General features: G+C 44.2%; 2 protein-coding genes across 5 annotated transcripts in view; one reads left to right on the plus strand and one right to left on the minus strand.

The window, feature by feature from the left end:
- The window catches only part of DTNBP1 (dystrobrevin binding protein 1), a 72,448-nt gene extending 71,507 nt beyond the window's left edge, over window positions 1–941 (plus strand). For both annotated transcript variants that reach the window (XM_055799233.1, XM_055799232.1), the window contains one exon: window positions 39–941. In XM_055799233.1, coding sequence (XP_055655208.1) covers window positions 39–286 — 248 coding nt within the window. In that variant the 3' untranslated portion in view covers window positions 287–941. The remainder of the gene's footprint in view (window positions 1–38) is intronic.
- A 703-nt stretch (window positions 942–1,644) lies between these two features.
- JARID2 (jumonji and AT-rich interaction domain containing 2) overlaps window positions 1,645–14,563 on the minus strand; it is a 100,319-nt gene continuing 87,400 nt past the window's right edge. For all 3 annotated transcript variants that reach the window (XM_055799230.1, XM_055799231.1, XM_055799229.1), the window contains 4 exons: window positions 9,532–9,662; window positions 7,283–7,466; window positions 5,673–5,780; window positions 1,645–3,575 (listed from right to left, as the gene is read on the minus strand). In XM_055799230.1, the coding sequence (XP_055655205.1) occupies window positions 3,399–3,575; window positions 5,673–5,780; window positions 7,283–7,466; window positions 9,532–9,662 (600 nt within the window). In that variant the 3' untranslated portion in view covers window positions 1,645–3,398. The remainder of the gene's footprint in view (window positions 3,576–5,672; window positions 5,781–7,282; window positions 7,467–9,531; window positions 9,663–14,563) is intronic.

The following is a 14,563-nucleotide window of genomic DNA, read 5'->3' on the forward strand; positions in this document are numbered from 1 at the left end:
TTGAGCCAAAGCTTGATTTTTCTTGTTCTTTTTCCAAGGGCCGGACTCCCACAGCTATGTGAACGAGATAAGTCTTCAGGTTCCCAGCCAGTCTGAATTACGACAGAAACTGTCTTCGCTGTCATCGACCTGTACCGATTCTGCCAGCCAAGATGCAAGTGAAGGAGAGTCTCCAGTTGTTCAGTCTGATGAAGAGGAGGTTCAAGTGGACACTGCTCTTGCTGCTGTAACTGAAAGAAAGGGTGCTTCAGATGTTAGTGATGAAAGTGACTCTCAAACTATTTGAATCTTAAAACCATATCCTTTAAGAATGACTTCTGAATGAATGAACAAGTGAATGAAGAGCTTGCCTGTGTAACGATTTGCTAACCAAGCGTAACAGCCAGATCTTTTTACTTAGTAATACTGCCTTTTTACAAAATTGCCAGTCATGTGGAGGTTGGTTTTTAAAAAAAAAATAATTGCCTAAAGCACACACACTTTAACAGTAGTCTTGGGGCTCAGGGGAGCAGTAAAACTGTTGTATATACTATGTATAAGAGAATTAAGGGGAAAGATACAAGTTACCTTGACCACTAACCTTTAAATGGCTGATTGATTGGAAATACTTAGACTTGATGTGTAATGCCGAACCCAAATTGTTCCTTGCATGTTTTCAGCTGCTGCAACTGAAGATTTAGGATCCAAACCAAAACGCAAAGTTATTTTCTACTCTTTACTACCTACTGTCTGCCTACTGCCTTTGTCTACTAACGCAGCAGTGTCTTCTCTCTCACACTTCTTATTCAGGACCAACTTAGTTATCGTAGGTGTTAAGGAAAAAAAAAACCTGAAAAGGAGGAGAGATGCATACTGAAATGTTAACTCCTCGTGGAGCAGATATCTTAGCATTGTATAAACTTACTCCTCTTTCGAGATAAAATAAAGTATTTCTATCCCAACCATGTCTTTTACTTGATTACCCAAATATTTTATCCATGACAGTGAACAGAGGAGACTTAATTCAGAAAAAAAAATATGGTTATTTGTAAGGAGCACCAGTGTAATTTACTTTTCCGTGGTAAAATCTGTTTGACTACACTGATGCAAACCAGCAATTTAAGGGAAATAAACCTGAATGAATTATAAATTAAGTGCGTACATGTTATAAGCCATAGGACCTAGAGCCATCACCATCTTGCTGCCATTTTTTTTTCTGCAGTCATTTTTCTCTCTAATCTTGAGGTCTGAACGTGTCTAATGCCTGTTTCTTGTCAAGTCTCACACTCTGTTTGCAGGGATCTGCTCTCCTTTGAGAAGGCTCCTGGCTCCTGCTCCTCATGCACAGAGGGAAGGAATGTAAGCAAACAGCGTAAGTAGAAGGATGAGCTGGGATGCAGACCCCCTTCAGAGACCTGCCCTGACAAAGCTAGTGGTTGGGAATGAGGCGGCTGCTCGCCAGCTGGCAAGTGGCCAGTTTCCTGGAGGATTCACTCTTATCTCCTGTTACCTGACAAAGCGTTCCCTGACCCCTCTCTCTGGGAAATGAAAGCAATAGAAGCTCACTACCGACACTGAGGTATCCGCTATCTAACAAGGCATCCATTGAAAGAAATTTTTCTTGAAGGAGCTTACTCACTCACTTTCCAGAAGACAGACAAAATGTCCAAAAAAGTTTTGTTTTTTTTATTAAACCTCGTAGTACAAACCTGGAAAGTAAACAAAAAACTGGCAATAAACAACATGAAGTCTTTCCTTACAAGGAAAGAGAGCAGAGCAGCGCTAATAAATTAAATGTCAAACTGTAAGCCATAGTCAGAAGTTTACTGTCAAGAGGGAAAAGTACACAGCAAGGCCATAAAAACCAGACAACCACATTTGAAAACACTTGACTCTGTTTATGTTATTGTTAAATATTCCAAAACAGTTCAGTCTTCTGCAACAACAACCAACAAATTGTATTATAGGACTTTCCTGACAGTCACCACTGGCAAGCTCAGTGCAATATGGGTAGCTACGGTATTGTTGAATTCAATTACGAAACAAAACAGTTTGTGAAAACATTTTCCCTTTTTTATTCCACACATACTGTACACACAACCAGAAAAGGGCAACAGCTACTCCATTATTATTTTTTGTTGTTGTTCAGTGATGTAAGCAGCACTTATAAATGTTACAAGAAAAACCCTGTAAGCATCCAATCCAACCGATGAAGAAAGTGAAACGTAAGGCTTTTCTTCATCTTGTCTCTTCGCCATCCCTCCCCCCACCCCAAGAAAAGGCTCAAGTATTTAAAAAAATTTACAGGCATATGTACAAAAGGTGTGATTTTTTTTTTGTTACAACATGAAGAGAAAAAATAGACAAGATGAAAGCAAATGCATTTTCACATTCAAAAGAAATATGCAGACCTGCTAGTGGCTCTAGATGTGATCATATAATGAAACGAATTCAAAACAAAAATTAATGCTGGACTGTGTAAAGGTGTGAAAACAGCAGTGGAATGGAAATGGAATGTTAGAAAGATTGCACGTCTATGACAAAAGAAGCACTTATGGCTTCAATCACTTTTTTTCTTTTTTCTTTTTTTTTTTTTTTAAAGGATGCTATTGAAGGGTTTTTAATAAAGTAGCCAACAGCACCAAAAAATAACAGAATGGATTTCCTAATGAAATCAGGCACAGTTTTCCCTCACATGACTCCTCAAGGCAGGCAGTCTTTTTTCCTCCTTTTTTTTTTTTTTTTTTTTTTTTTAAAGTTTTTATTTTTTCCCCCTCAAAACAGATGCATAGTGATGTGCTGGTAAAAGAGAACATACTCCAAATCTCCTCCTTTTGCCTACAGTTAGGAAACAAAGTCCATCTTCAGCTGCCATAACCTCCCAAAGAAAGTGTGTATTCTCCAATTTAAAAAATTACAAAACTCATCTTGCCGTGACAGAATAAAAGACAGCCAAAGTAAAGCAATTTCTTTCAAGTTTTTGTCTCCTATCCCTTTTCTCTCTAGAAAAATCTGCTCACATGACTGGAGAACAAATTATAAAACACATCAAACTTTAACCTATTCAAAAAATGGGTTAAAAGCCTTTTTTCACAGTTACCAAAAAGGCTTTTTATTTTTTCAGCCATAGGGACAATACAAATTAATATTTTATCAGCCCCTTGCCGGTTTTAAAACAGTGAACATACGGCAGTTTAAAAAAATCAGACTGCTGTATCTATCTATTCTAAGTACAAAAAAAAAAAAAATTCAACAGTTTAATGCTAAAACAAAATTAGTTCTCTAAAACCAGAAGAAAATCTTCTTTAGAGCTAGTGCAAAGACAGCTTGTATTCTACAGCAAGTACTCCAAACTATGGTATAATAATTACAAAAAATATATATAAATTGACAAAATGAGAGTGTTGGCATCTTCAGGATTAACTTGAAGCACTTTTGGATGAACTGGAGGATGAAAGCCTAGATGATGGCACGTCAACTGTCGCTCTCTTACGAGGTCCTCTTTTTGGTGTAGGCTTGCTGATACAGTTCTCAATGCTGCCATTTTTACCAGATACTTTTCCACAGATTTGATTGACTAGACTGATGATTTGTTCCTGTAGGGAAAGTGGGAGAAAAACCACAAAATTAGCATCTGCTCTTTCTCCAGTCACTTCTGAGGGACAGAGATGTAGTGCTGCCTTTTTGACTGAAAGCACCTAACTGGGGAGGGGGAGGGGGCGGGGGATATCTATGTATTTGTAAATGATGCCAAAAGTTTCCTCCTGTAATGATTATTCAAAACTGGGAGTTCTGTAAAAAGTAAAGTACTGTGTAGTCCAAGTGCGGCCTCTGCTGAAGCTTCCCCCACCAAACTTAAAAGCCAGCGATCAGCAGAACCAGGAATTCTGAGCTCTGGCCACTGAGCGAGAAGAGAGCCGCTGGGCTGCAAGGTTGCTTCGCCAGGGTCAGAAACGTTCTTCAGATACAATTTAAATCCCACTGCTGAACAAAGTTATGAACGCCATAAATTTAAATCCGCAGTAATATTGCTTGCAGTTTTTGTTATTTACTAAATCTTTCTTGAAAAATTAAGAAAAAAGATTCCACTTTTTTTTTTTTTTTTTCCCTAGTGATGCTACTTTTGTTTAACGCTGTTTAGGGTCCCTGGGTGTCCCGGCGCTCTGAGCCCAGGCACAGGGCCAGCCGGCTCGCTGTCGCACAGGGGAAGGGGCTGCAGGTCCATAGCACCATGATGGGCAGACGCCAGGAGGCCCTGAGCTGCACACCCAAGTGCCTGGCCAGCCACGCCACCCCTCATCCTGAGGCTTGGGCGGGGGAAGAGAGGTATTTTTTGTAAACCAGCTGTCCCATCCTAGTAAGAATGTCGAGAAGTTATTTTCACGCAAACCTGAAAGAGCTTCTCAATTAAGTCTACCTAACAGCTCAATAGATTTTACAAACGGCATTGAACATGCAGGTTCTCTCTCCCCCACCACCCACAGCCCTCCAAAAAAGTTCCGTAATACCCACCACATGTGTGGTTAGTATCTTTCAGAAATGTGGAAACCTTGTGACAGGTTTTTAAATTTGAAAAAAGTCATCATTATCATCCCATACCGAAAGAAAGGTTGTCTTGCCTTTCCCAGCACAGCCTAAAATATCTACTTTGTAATTATAAAACCTAGCCAAAATAATTATGGTGTGTGATTCTGCTGGAAGGAGCAGCTTTGAAAACTGCAGTAGAATTAACACATCTGTGAAAACACAGGATGTAAGGGCCTGAATAATCTCAAGCATAAGGGGAATACATTAAAATTTCTGATGAACTTCCTGAAATTCTTCAGTGTTTATCACATTACAAAGGCAGTTTCACTCTTGTCTGGGCTTTGTAGGTTGTACCTGTTTGTACCTACAGCACCTGGTACCAGAACAGAGTCTACAATTAAGATTTTCCTCAGACTCTGACCCGTTGGGTTTTCTCCCCCACAGCTCTACGCACAAACATCAGGAGCTGCTGACAAGCCCATCCCAAAAAGCTACTCAGAGCAGCACCGATCTCTTAAGAGCTGTTCTTCTCATTTCTCCCGCTGCTTCACTGTCCATTGTTCAGGCTGAGAGCAAAATGCTCCCCCAGTCTCTATTCCCTTCACGCACAGTGGCGCAGTGGAGGTGACTGGGCAGGCAGGGGGGCGTTACTCGGCTGTCCTGCAGCGCAGCATTAGCCCAGAGCCCAGGCACGGTCCGAAATGACCATCTGGAGTTCTGTGCCCATTCATCATCACATGGGCCTGAAGCCATTCCCGGACCTCTCACCTACAAGTACTCTACAAGTCTGCTTAAAGAAGGCGCGGGCTGGACTGGAGTAAGTCAGCGTGCACTTTCAGTTAGCAACAGAGAGCAGTTATCCTAAAATACAGAAGTTACCCTGATTAACCAAAGTACAGCCTCAAGTTCTACACCATCCCAAAGCATTAAATGGCTTCTGTGTTCCCTAACACATATCCATGCAGTTTATGCTTCAGGTTTCATCTTTGTAATCATGTCTCCCTCTATTTCTTTTACTTAGATCATAATAAAGCACATTCTTCCCACACCAAAAACACCCCAAGCACAGTCTCCTGAGGTCCTGGTAGGATAAAGCCAGCGTTAAGTCTGCTCCCAAGGTTTCAGTGTCAAAGCTCAGCAGCATCACAAAGCTATATTGCACAGACCTCATCGTAACGGTACATCATTTTCAGTCCCCGACAAGACTTCTGTTTTTCCACATGCCGCAGGGCACACTCCAAGCAGAAGACAACATTTTCATTCTCCTGTACAACCTGTATAAAAATACGGAGGTAGGGAATCAAGAAATGCAGTAAGCTCCAAACTGTAACCATTTTAGGTGCACAGTGTTGAATTACTGTCTGAATTACAAACCTCTGCTTTACTACAAGTTAGTGGAAGGAGGCACAGACAAGCAGCAGTACGCACTGTGAAATGATTCACCATGTGCAAGAAGAAGAAATTACGTATCCCCTTTTGAGTGCTCGTGTTGGCAAACATATATACTTAAAAAAAACAAAACAAAACACCAAACCCACACACCAATAGTAACGAAAGCCAAATCCAAATCATGATGTGTGCGTAAAGCTTGATCGGTATCTAAAATGTAGCCTAAAGGTTTCCTGAAAGCAGCCGGATCCCATTACTTTAAACGCTGTCTCGAATAAGGATAAAATCAGCAGCTTCGCCACAGGATTCCTCAGCTACTGTCTCGTTCAGCCAAGGTCACATTTGCTCAGCTGGCTGCCTGCCAAGCCTACACATTCCGCTTGGAATTCGACATCCGAGTTGCTTTTTGTCCCTTACCGCTGTTCAGAGTGACAAGGAAAAGCCTGCCCCCGATTACGCTTACTCCAGAGCAAACGGACCAGAGTTAAGAGGTTTATGATTGGCTGGTTGCTTTTTTTTTTTAAAGAAACTAATTTTAAAAGTTCCTTCAAACTAGCGCTGCTGAAACAGTGGTGTGAGGACACATACAGACCGAGCATATTTTATCCTAGGGAGGGAAGCGGCTAGATCTCCTCATTTAACAGTTACACTGCATTTCCATTGAAAGCCAAAAAAACCCCAAAAGATGACAGAAAAAAGGACTGAATATGGACTCAAACGCAGTGTATTATGTTAATTTAAATAACTGACTTTGGAATTATGTGGTGCATAAGGTCGTGGGAGGGGCTTTGGTATTTTTCATGAAATTGCTGTATTTCTAGGTGTTCTGCATACAGCTAAAAGCCTGGAAGTGTCACCACGGTGGTTAGCACACCTTTAAAAGCCAGTGGGCGGTTACTTCTAAAAAGAGACAAAATTTATGGGCAAGACTTCTATTTTTGAGCAGACAGGTTGGCAAACGGCATCTTACCTTGACGGACAGATAGATGGGATCCATCTACCCTGCAGGTTGGCTCGCAGGGCAATGGTCACAGCACGGGCTGTGCCTGCACGCCTGAGACCCGCGGCACACATCTGAGTTGCTAGCTCATCCCGAGAAATTTCTGCCAGGGCTTACTACTGCTGGCAGCCTGGGTATCCCAGAGCAGCTGAGCCACTAGGTTATCCCTTACCGGGGGAGGGAAGCTAACTCTCGGTGTTGTCTCCTGCCACCGCTGCCCCAGGCAGTGAATGTTCCGCCAGAAACCAAACCAACATCTCTGCATCTCATGTGGGATGCACGAGACAACTCCGTGGGCACCTGCTGTCTCTCCAACCCTTCTAGTCCGTCACGGGACGTCAGAGCAGGGGGGACAGCACCCCAGCGGTGGCAAAGGATTTTACTCACCATGGACAGATAGCACAGGTGCTGACAAATCTGACATCTTCTCTCTGACGTCTCTAACTGCAACCACTTTCGAGGCTTTTTCTTTCCATCCATCCCCATGCTGCTGCTGTCGTGGCTGCCGTAGCGCGCTGAAGAATGGAGACCTGCCTCGTAAAGCTGCCGCCGCTGCCTCAGCTCCGTGTCCCTGTGGACGTTTAATGCAATTAGACCTCGGCATCGCCTCGTACCACCGCAAAGCCACGTACAATCACCCCTTTACCACGCTCATCACTGAAACCTTAGCTCCACACAGCAAAGCCCTGAGTGTTGGTGGTTGGTGCCGTTCCCTACGCATGGCGAGAGCCAGCACCACGGGGACTCTGCCTAATCGCAAAAGCTATCTCCGGGTCTTAACAGCGACCGCTGTATCAAGGCAGTGGTTCTCAAACTGCTCCACAGAGACCTGGGGACTGCCGAGTACTTCCTGGAGGTCGGTCGATGGTTGCTCGGGGCCATGTGGAGAGTCGGGAGGTGTAGCTAAGGTGACATTCCTGAAGTTGCCAAAAGCCACCTTGAAGAGGAGGAGCCGTTGCTGTTCAGGAGTGACAAAGCCACCTTCACCAGGAGGCAGAGACGAACCAAGAACCTGCTGCCACGAGGTGCTTCAGGCAGGAAAGGGGAAGCAGGGCAAGTGATTGTGCCAAAAGACGAAGGTCTTGCTGTACACCCAGGGGAAAAAGAAGAGGTCAATTAAGGATAAAGACTAAGCCCTCCAGCCGCCCTTCGCCCACGGCGTCCGCAAGGTGGACAACACTTCCTATGCCGAACTACACAGCATTAGGAGAGCAGGTCGGGTTGGAGCCGAGTGGAAGACAGCAAGTGTGGAGTGAGCTGAGCCGATGGAAGGGGACAATAAAAAAGCTCACCACCAGACACAGCTGAGGATGGGTGGAGAGCCAAGCTAAGCAAATGGCATGGGCAAACTGAGCAACCAAGGCAGATCGGGAGAGGAGGCAGCAAAAGGCACAGAACAAACAAGCGAAACAAAACAAAGGACAAAAAAATATGGTAGCGTTCCACTTTGGGTTTTTTCAGCTTTTGTTGTTTGGGATTTTGTTTTACATAAGCAGCCACAGGAAGGACCGATATCCTCCAGAGAATTCCAACCTAAGCATAAGAACAAGTTTGAGAACCACTCTGATAGAGGTCGATGTGATGGTCTAACAGCAAGCACCAACATTTCTGTTTCACCTTTCGCACTCGCAGACTTTTCCTCTTCAAGGAAAAAAAAAATACAAAAAAGAAAAGCACTTGGAAGTGACGATTCCCATAGGGAACCAGCTGCAGGTAAAGCAGTCAGCACACCTCTTTGTATTTCTTTCTGAACACTAAAATAACACATGGGCTGTTTTTCCCCTTCAATATGTCACTGGAATTTTTCCAAATGAACATGCTAGTTAGTTAAATACAGTTTGTAGATTCCATTCATCAAAACTTTCTTGACATCTCGAGTATCAGTTGTCACAAACTTGAAAGATAGGTAGCAACTACATGGTAGGGAACAAAAGAGAAGATCATTACACAGGAAGCCAGGCAACATTATATTTTCTTTTTTTACCTATCTTAAGAGAAACCCTAAACATGTTTCCTTAACACTGGAGAGAAAAAGGAGCAGGAATTTATTTTTTTTTTCTTTAAAGTGTTCAGGTTCTAATGCAAGATGTATTTAGCACCCATGCGTAAGCTGCTCCCTTACTCAGTGGTTTAAATGAAGACAACTCTCTGCATACAAAGTACCTTCTGCAACTGTAGCATAACTATCTTGCTGCTGAAGACCAGGGTTCCTGGTGCAAAACCCATTACAGACATGGGCTGACAGTGGCTACTGTGATGCCAAGAGACTGAAAAAGTAAAGAAAGGTATTTAAGCGCTTGGCACCACGTAGTTCACATAATGCATCAGGAAATCTCGACTCTCAGCACCAAGAATCAACAAAATAAAAACCCAAGGCAAACTGTAGTTTAAATTCTTTGATGGTGCCCAAAGCAGGGAATTCTTAAGAGTTAAGACATCCTAACCACGGGCACGCTCACATCAGACACAGCAAAGGAAACTGCTTCTTCCACATGTGGCTGTCTTCAGGTCTCTCTGCTAGGCTTTTGCTTGGTTAAGTAGGTGCAAGACACGCGTCTGAAAGGGTGACTTACGTATCCACCTCTGGAGTCTGCCAATGAAAACAAAATAGGTACAACAGGCCCCCAATTCGTTACCTGAGCTCTCCAAGAAGTGATGATATTGTACTCAGAGTCGGTCCATTTTCCTTTTTTGCTTCTGCTGTTGCAATCTGATAAAGTAACTTTTCCATTGAAAATGGTTTGGCTATACGTCGTCTCTTCATTTCCTGGGACAGAAATAGCCAAATTAGTTCTTGAGCAAATTTGAAAATAAAAAGTTATCAAGAGTGAATTCCATGTAGCAAAATGTAGCCTTTTAAAACAACCAAAAGTAAAAGCTTTCCAGATTCTGAATTTAAATGAAGTATTTATGGTCTAACTTACATCCAGCACTAACTTCACACTGAAATAAATGCTAAATAGAAATCAGTCCTTTCAGTGGAAAGCCAGGTGCCCAAGTGCTCTGCTGCATTGGGTCTTGCTGTCAAAATGACTACGAAAGAAGATTTTCCGCATGTGCTTTAGGTGAACAAATGCCGCAGAAAAAGAACTCAAAAACCTAACCCAAACGCATGCTACCAGTCACAATCAACGGCTTTCCCAGAGGATGCCCTGCTGCAAGTTGGTTCCAACGTCCTGTTTTCGTTCAAAGTCACCAGCAGAGCACAAAACCACAACCTTCGATTGCACGGAGATCCGCAACGCATGATGGCACGTACGCTAAGAACTCAAAACTCAACTCATATGCTGTCTTTTCTTAATATGCTTTACTGCGAAACATAATGAAGAGAAAAGATAGGCGAAGTCTGCATATACAAAGAGAATGAAGCAAAATGCAAGTACTTCGGTGTCGCCACATTTCAGGTACACCGTTTTTTCAAAAGCAGAACATTAAATTTCCTCGGCGGAAAAGACAAGGATAGGAGAGATGTCATGACAATGAGAAAAATTAAAAGAAGGATGCCCAGACACAGATTAGCATGCAGGTCACTGTAAGCGGAGGAACCAACAAACACCTCAAAGTTCTCTCCCTAAAAATGCATTTTTCCTGTGGAGGCCAAGAGGAATAACGCGATCATTTATGCTCAGTAATACACCATTGGCGCTCTCAGCCATCCCGTAACAGCTATTCCTCTGACCTGCCTGACGCCCGGGACTGCTGTTATTTTGCATCCAAAAAACCCAACTACTAGCAGAACAGGCAGCTTTCAGGGAAAAGAGGCAACAATTAAAAGAGCAGGCTGCAGTTCTGCTCAGTTCTGCCCGTTACCAGTTCCCCTCTGTTTAAGCTTCTCAAGCCACGCTTTTCCGGGCAATACGAACTGAGCGATTTTGGTAGCTGAAACCCTTTCGCTAATTCTTACATGGGTAAATTCCTTGATTCACTGCGCAGCTGGGAAAAGCCTAGGGAGCTCGCGGTGTCTGACAAGGTGTGCCTTGTTTTATAGAGACTCAGGGAGTTTCAAATGACGCGAACGCTAGAGTGTGAAGGTGCCGGTTTGCTTAGGGGTTAAGCCCACCAAATACCCACTCGGCACAAACAAAACCAAAGATTCATCTTCAACTTTTTTTTTCCCCCTCACCCTGTTTTGTAACCCTGGTTTAATGCTCTTGGTACTTCTTTTATCAGAACCAACGTATCATAAAATTCAGCATTTTTAATAGCACTGATAGCATGCATTGAAGCGGTAAGTAAAATAGATGTCGTAGAATGGGTTAGCAACCTTTGGTGTCCAAAGAGGCTCTCAGGTAAGCCAGGTGTTCTTCAGAACCTGTTTGCTCCGCTAGACCCTGCATGGGGCTGGAACAGCCGCGCTTTTAGGAGCAGTACGAGAACATTTTTTGCACATGAGGGTCGCCTGGCACATTGTCTGAGTCTGCCTAAGACAAGCCATCCCGAGCCGGACCAAAAGCCCGCACAGGCAACACGGAGCCAGGAGTAAAGGCCACAGCGGGTGGCTGGAGCAAAGAGCAAGGTGCGCTGCTGCTGGCTGCCACCTCGTCCGCCCGAGCCCGCACGGGCCCCTGCTGGGTTTAGCACAGCTCACCGGGTCTGTGCATTGATCTGAATTTCTCAATCCACGTACATTTGTCTCTTCCATACAGTGCCCGATACACAGATAAGCATTTTAAACCAGATGTCTGTTTGCTTTTGACCTGCCGCCTAATAATTTCTTTTAATGGCATGTTTTTCAATGTTACGAAAGTTGGCAAATATTCATACCGTAATTATCATCACCCTGCCACTTGTGATCTGGTCTTACTATCACATAACATCTCTCAGGCATTAATTTTCCCAGCTGAATAGTCCTCTCACATTTAATGCAGAGGCTAATCCATACCTTTAATCATACATCTCTGCTGTGGCTTTTTCTAGTTCCTCCATATTCTTTTTGCAATTCAGGACTCGGAATTGCACCAGGATTCAAGCCACGGTCACACCGAGAGCCCATGCAGTGCCACAGCGGTGTTTCTGCTCTGCTGTCTGTCCTCTCCTTGCAATTTCTAACACTCAAGATGTTTCTTAGGGTTTGTTTTTCAAACCTCTCCCGAGCACATGGCTGGCAACTCCATAGGAATCCAAAGACCTCTTTTCTCAGTAGCAAGAGCTTGTTCAGAGCCCACTGCTGTGTCTGTCAAATTAGGATTATTTTTTAAAATTTCAACTTTAACGTTTATCAATACTGAACTTCATCTATGGTTTTTTCACTCCTATCACCCAGCATCATGAAATCTCTCTGTAACACCTCATAGCTTTAATTGTTGCTGTCTTTACCATTAATATTCTCAGTATACAGGAATAGTTTTTGCTGTTCACTTCCCTTTCTAGGTTATTTACAGACAGGTTGAACCGTACTGGTTTTAGTCAAGACAGAAAGAGCCCTCCCTCCAGGATAAAACCTGACCATTTGTTCCCATCCTCTGCTTCTCTAATTCGGCTGTTTTTTTGGTGTGTGAACTTTCCCTCTCAACCCACGCCAGGCTAATTTCTTAAAGAGCCTTTTCTGAGGAACCTCTCCAAAAACCTTCCAGAAATGCTCACAGACTCTGTCAACTGGATCCCTTTTGCCCGTGCAGCCTTCCAAAATCTGCAAGGGCCAGGGGCCACGACCTCACTGCAAAAGCCGTGATGATTGTCCTGCTCTTGTCCATTTCTTTCTTTCTTTTGGCCTTTAGGAAGTTGGTCTTTGAAATCTCTTTTTGGTCTGCACTTGTGTGCATTTACATGCATCTTACTAGAGCGATCGTTTCACTTGCATTTTCATCTTCTGGACACAAAAGGGAGGGTTTGGTCTCATTTCGAACTCCTTTCTCCTGGTGTTCAGCCACGCCAAGTTTAGCGGGGGGGTGCCTTTTGAGGTTTGTTTTTTTCTAGCCATGTGCATCTGTTGTGCGCCTCTAACACGGCATCTTTAAGCAATTTCTACGCTGCACGCAAACACCGAACCCTTCTTTCTGCATTCCCAATTTAACAAGCTGCCTTGGCTTTACGTGAGGCTGTCTTTTGAAATGAAACACCACAGCAGCGTGTACTGTGCCTGTTGCTGCTTTTTCAAGGTTCATAATCGCTGCTCACCATCACAGCACAGCTATTTGATAGGGATGTTCTGAACTGGGCTCCACCACTGCTGAGAAGTGAGACGACGGCTGCTTCTCCTCACACGGATCTCCTGACTAGCTGCTCCCCCAAGCCATTTTGCTTCTGGCATCACCCCCCAACACAGCCGCTATCCCAGCTAAGGGGAGGAGACCAGCACTTCCCATTGCCATCGTCATCTCCCGTCCTCCCAGGTTTTCTCCCCTCCTACAGTACGACACAGGCTATGCCCACACCATCCAGCATGGCAGAGCAGGGGGAGTGGATGTGCAGAGCGGTACAGTTGGTGCTGAGGACCCAAACGCACCACCAGACACGCGGTGTTTACTTTACTGGTGGCTTTACTTCAGAGCAGCCTCGCCTGGTCCTGTGGCCACGTGGCCACCAGTGTTTGGAGGACATCAGGTGCACTTCTGGAGCGCGTCCGCCGGCGTGGTTCCCTCTGAGAAGCACCCAGCCTGCGCAGGCTGACAGCTCTGTGACAGGAACCAGGCAGTGGGAATCCTGTGGCGTTGCAAAGGCACGTTCCTCTCCCAGACTAAAACTTCAGGGGCATACGTGTAGAATCACAGAATGGTTTGGGTTGGAAGGGACCTTGAAGATCATCTAGTTCCAAGCCCCTGCCATGGACAGGGACGCCTTCTGCTAGACCAGGCTGCTCAGAGCCCCGTCCAGCCCCGCCAGCAGCAGCACAGTGCTAATACCATGCTTTTCCTACCTAGGACGGGAAGATCGGGGCACAGGGCTTCTGTCACTGGTGACAGAGTTAAACCCGGCTTACCTGACCGTAGCTCTGTTCTGCGGGCAGCAGTACTGCCCTCACTGGATGACTAACTCCATCTTTCCTACGTACTTCGCCCTCCTGTACTGCAGTACCGAGTCTCCTCTTCCCACCAAGTTGCCGGCAGGCCCTATACTGCCAAAGCCTTCCTTTAAAACCAGACATTCCTCCTGATTTCCAAACCTCTAGACCAGAGGGCATTTACCCCAATATCCTGTTCTCCTGTTTCCTAAATGAGTTTTACTGACTTTGCCCAATGCCTTATTTGAGAATATGGAGTTATTCCTTTGCCATTCCAAACAAACTCTTCCACCGCACCTGTAAATCTCCTCCTCATCCTTAGTTTAAAATTTCAAGAGCTCTTACGGTGTTTTTTACAAACCAGCAAGCTGGTTCCACGTATGGTTTAGGTAAAACCTGTCTGTCCCTTTACACACGCTTTATACAAACTCTTTTATTCCAACAATTACCCCAACTCCTTATAACTGAAATCAATGCAATTTCAGATGCAGATTTTCATTTTTCCATATATTAAAGGAGATTGAGCAGTCATTCAATACAGAAATGAAACAACATTGTTTAGTGATATAAAGAGAGTCACTATAAAAAAAATCAGGTCACAGCATCACAAAATGAAAACAGAGTTGATGTATCAAACAGCTGAAAACCATCCATATTGCTGTCAAGAACGGACAGACAGGAAGGTACAGTTTTTGTCAGAGTTCATTCACAGTCCAAAAGGGGAATCT

The sequence above is a fragment of the Falco peregrinus genome, chromosome 3 (assembly GCF_023634155.1).
Source record: "Falco peregrinus isolate bFalPer1 chromosome 3, bFalPer1.pri, whole genome shotgun sequence".
NCBI lineage: Eukaryota > Metazoa > Chordata > Aves > Falconiformes > Falconidae > Falco > Falco peregrinus.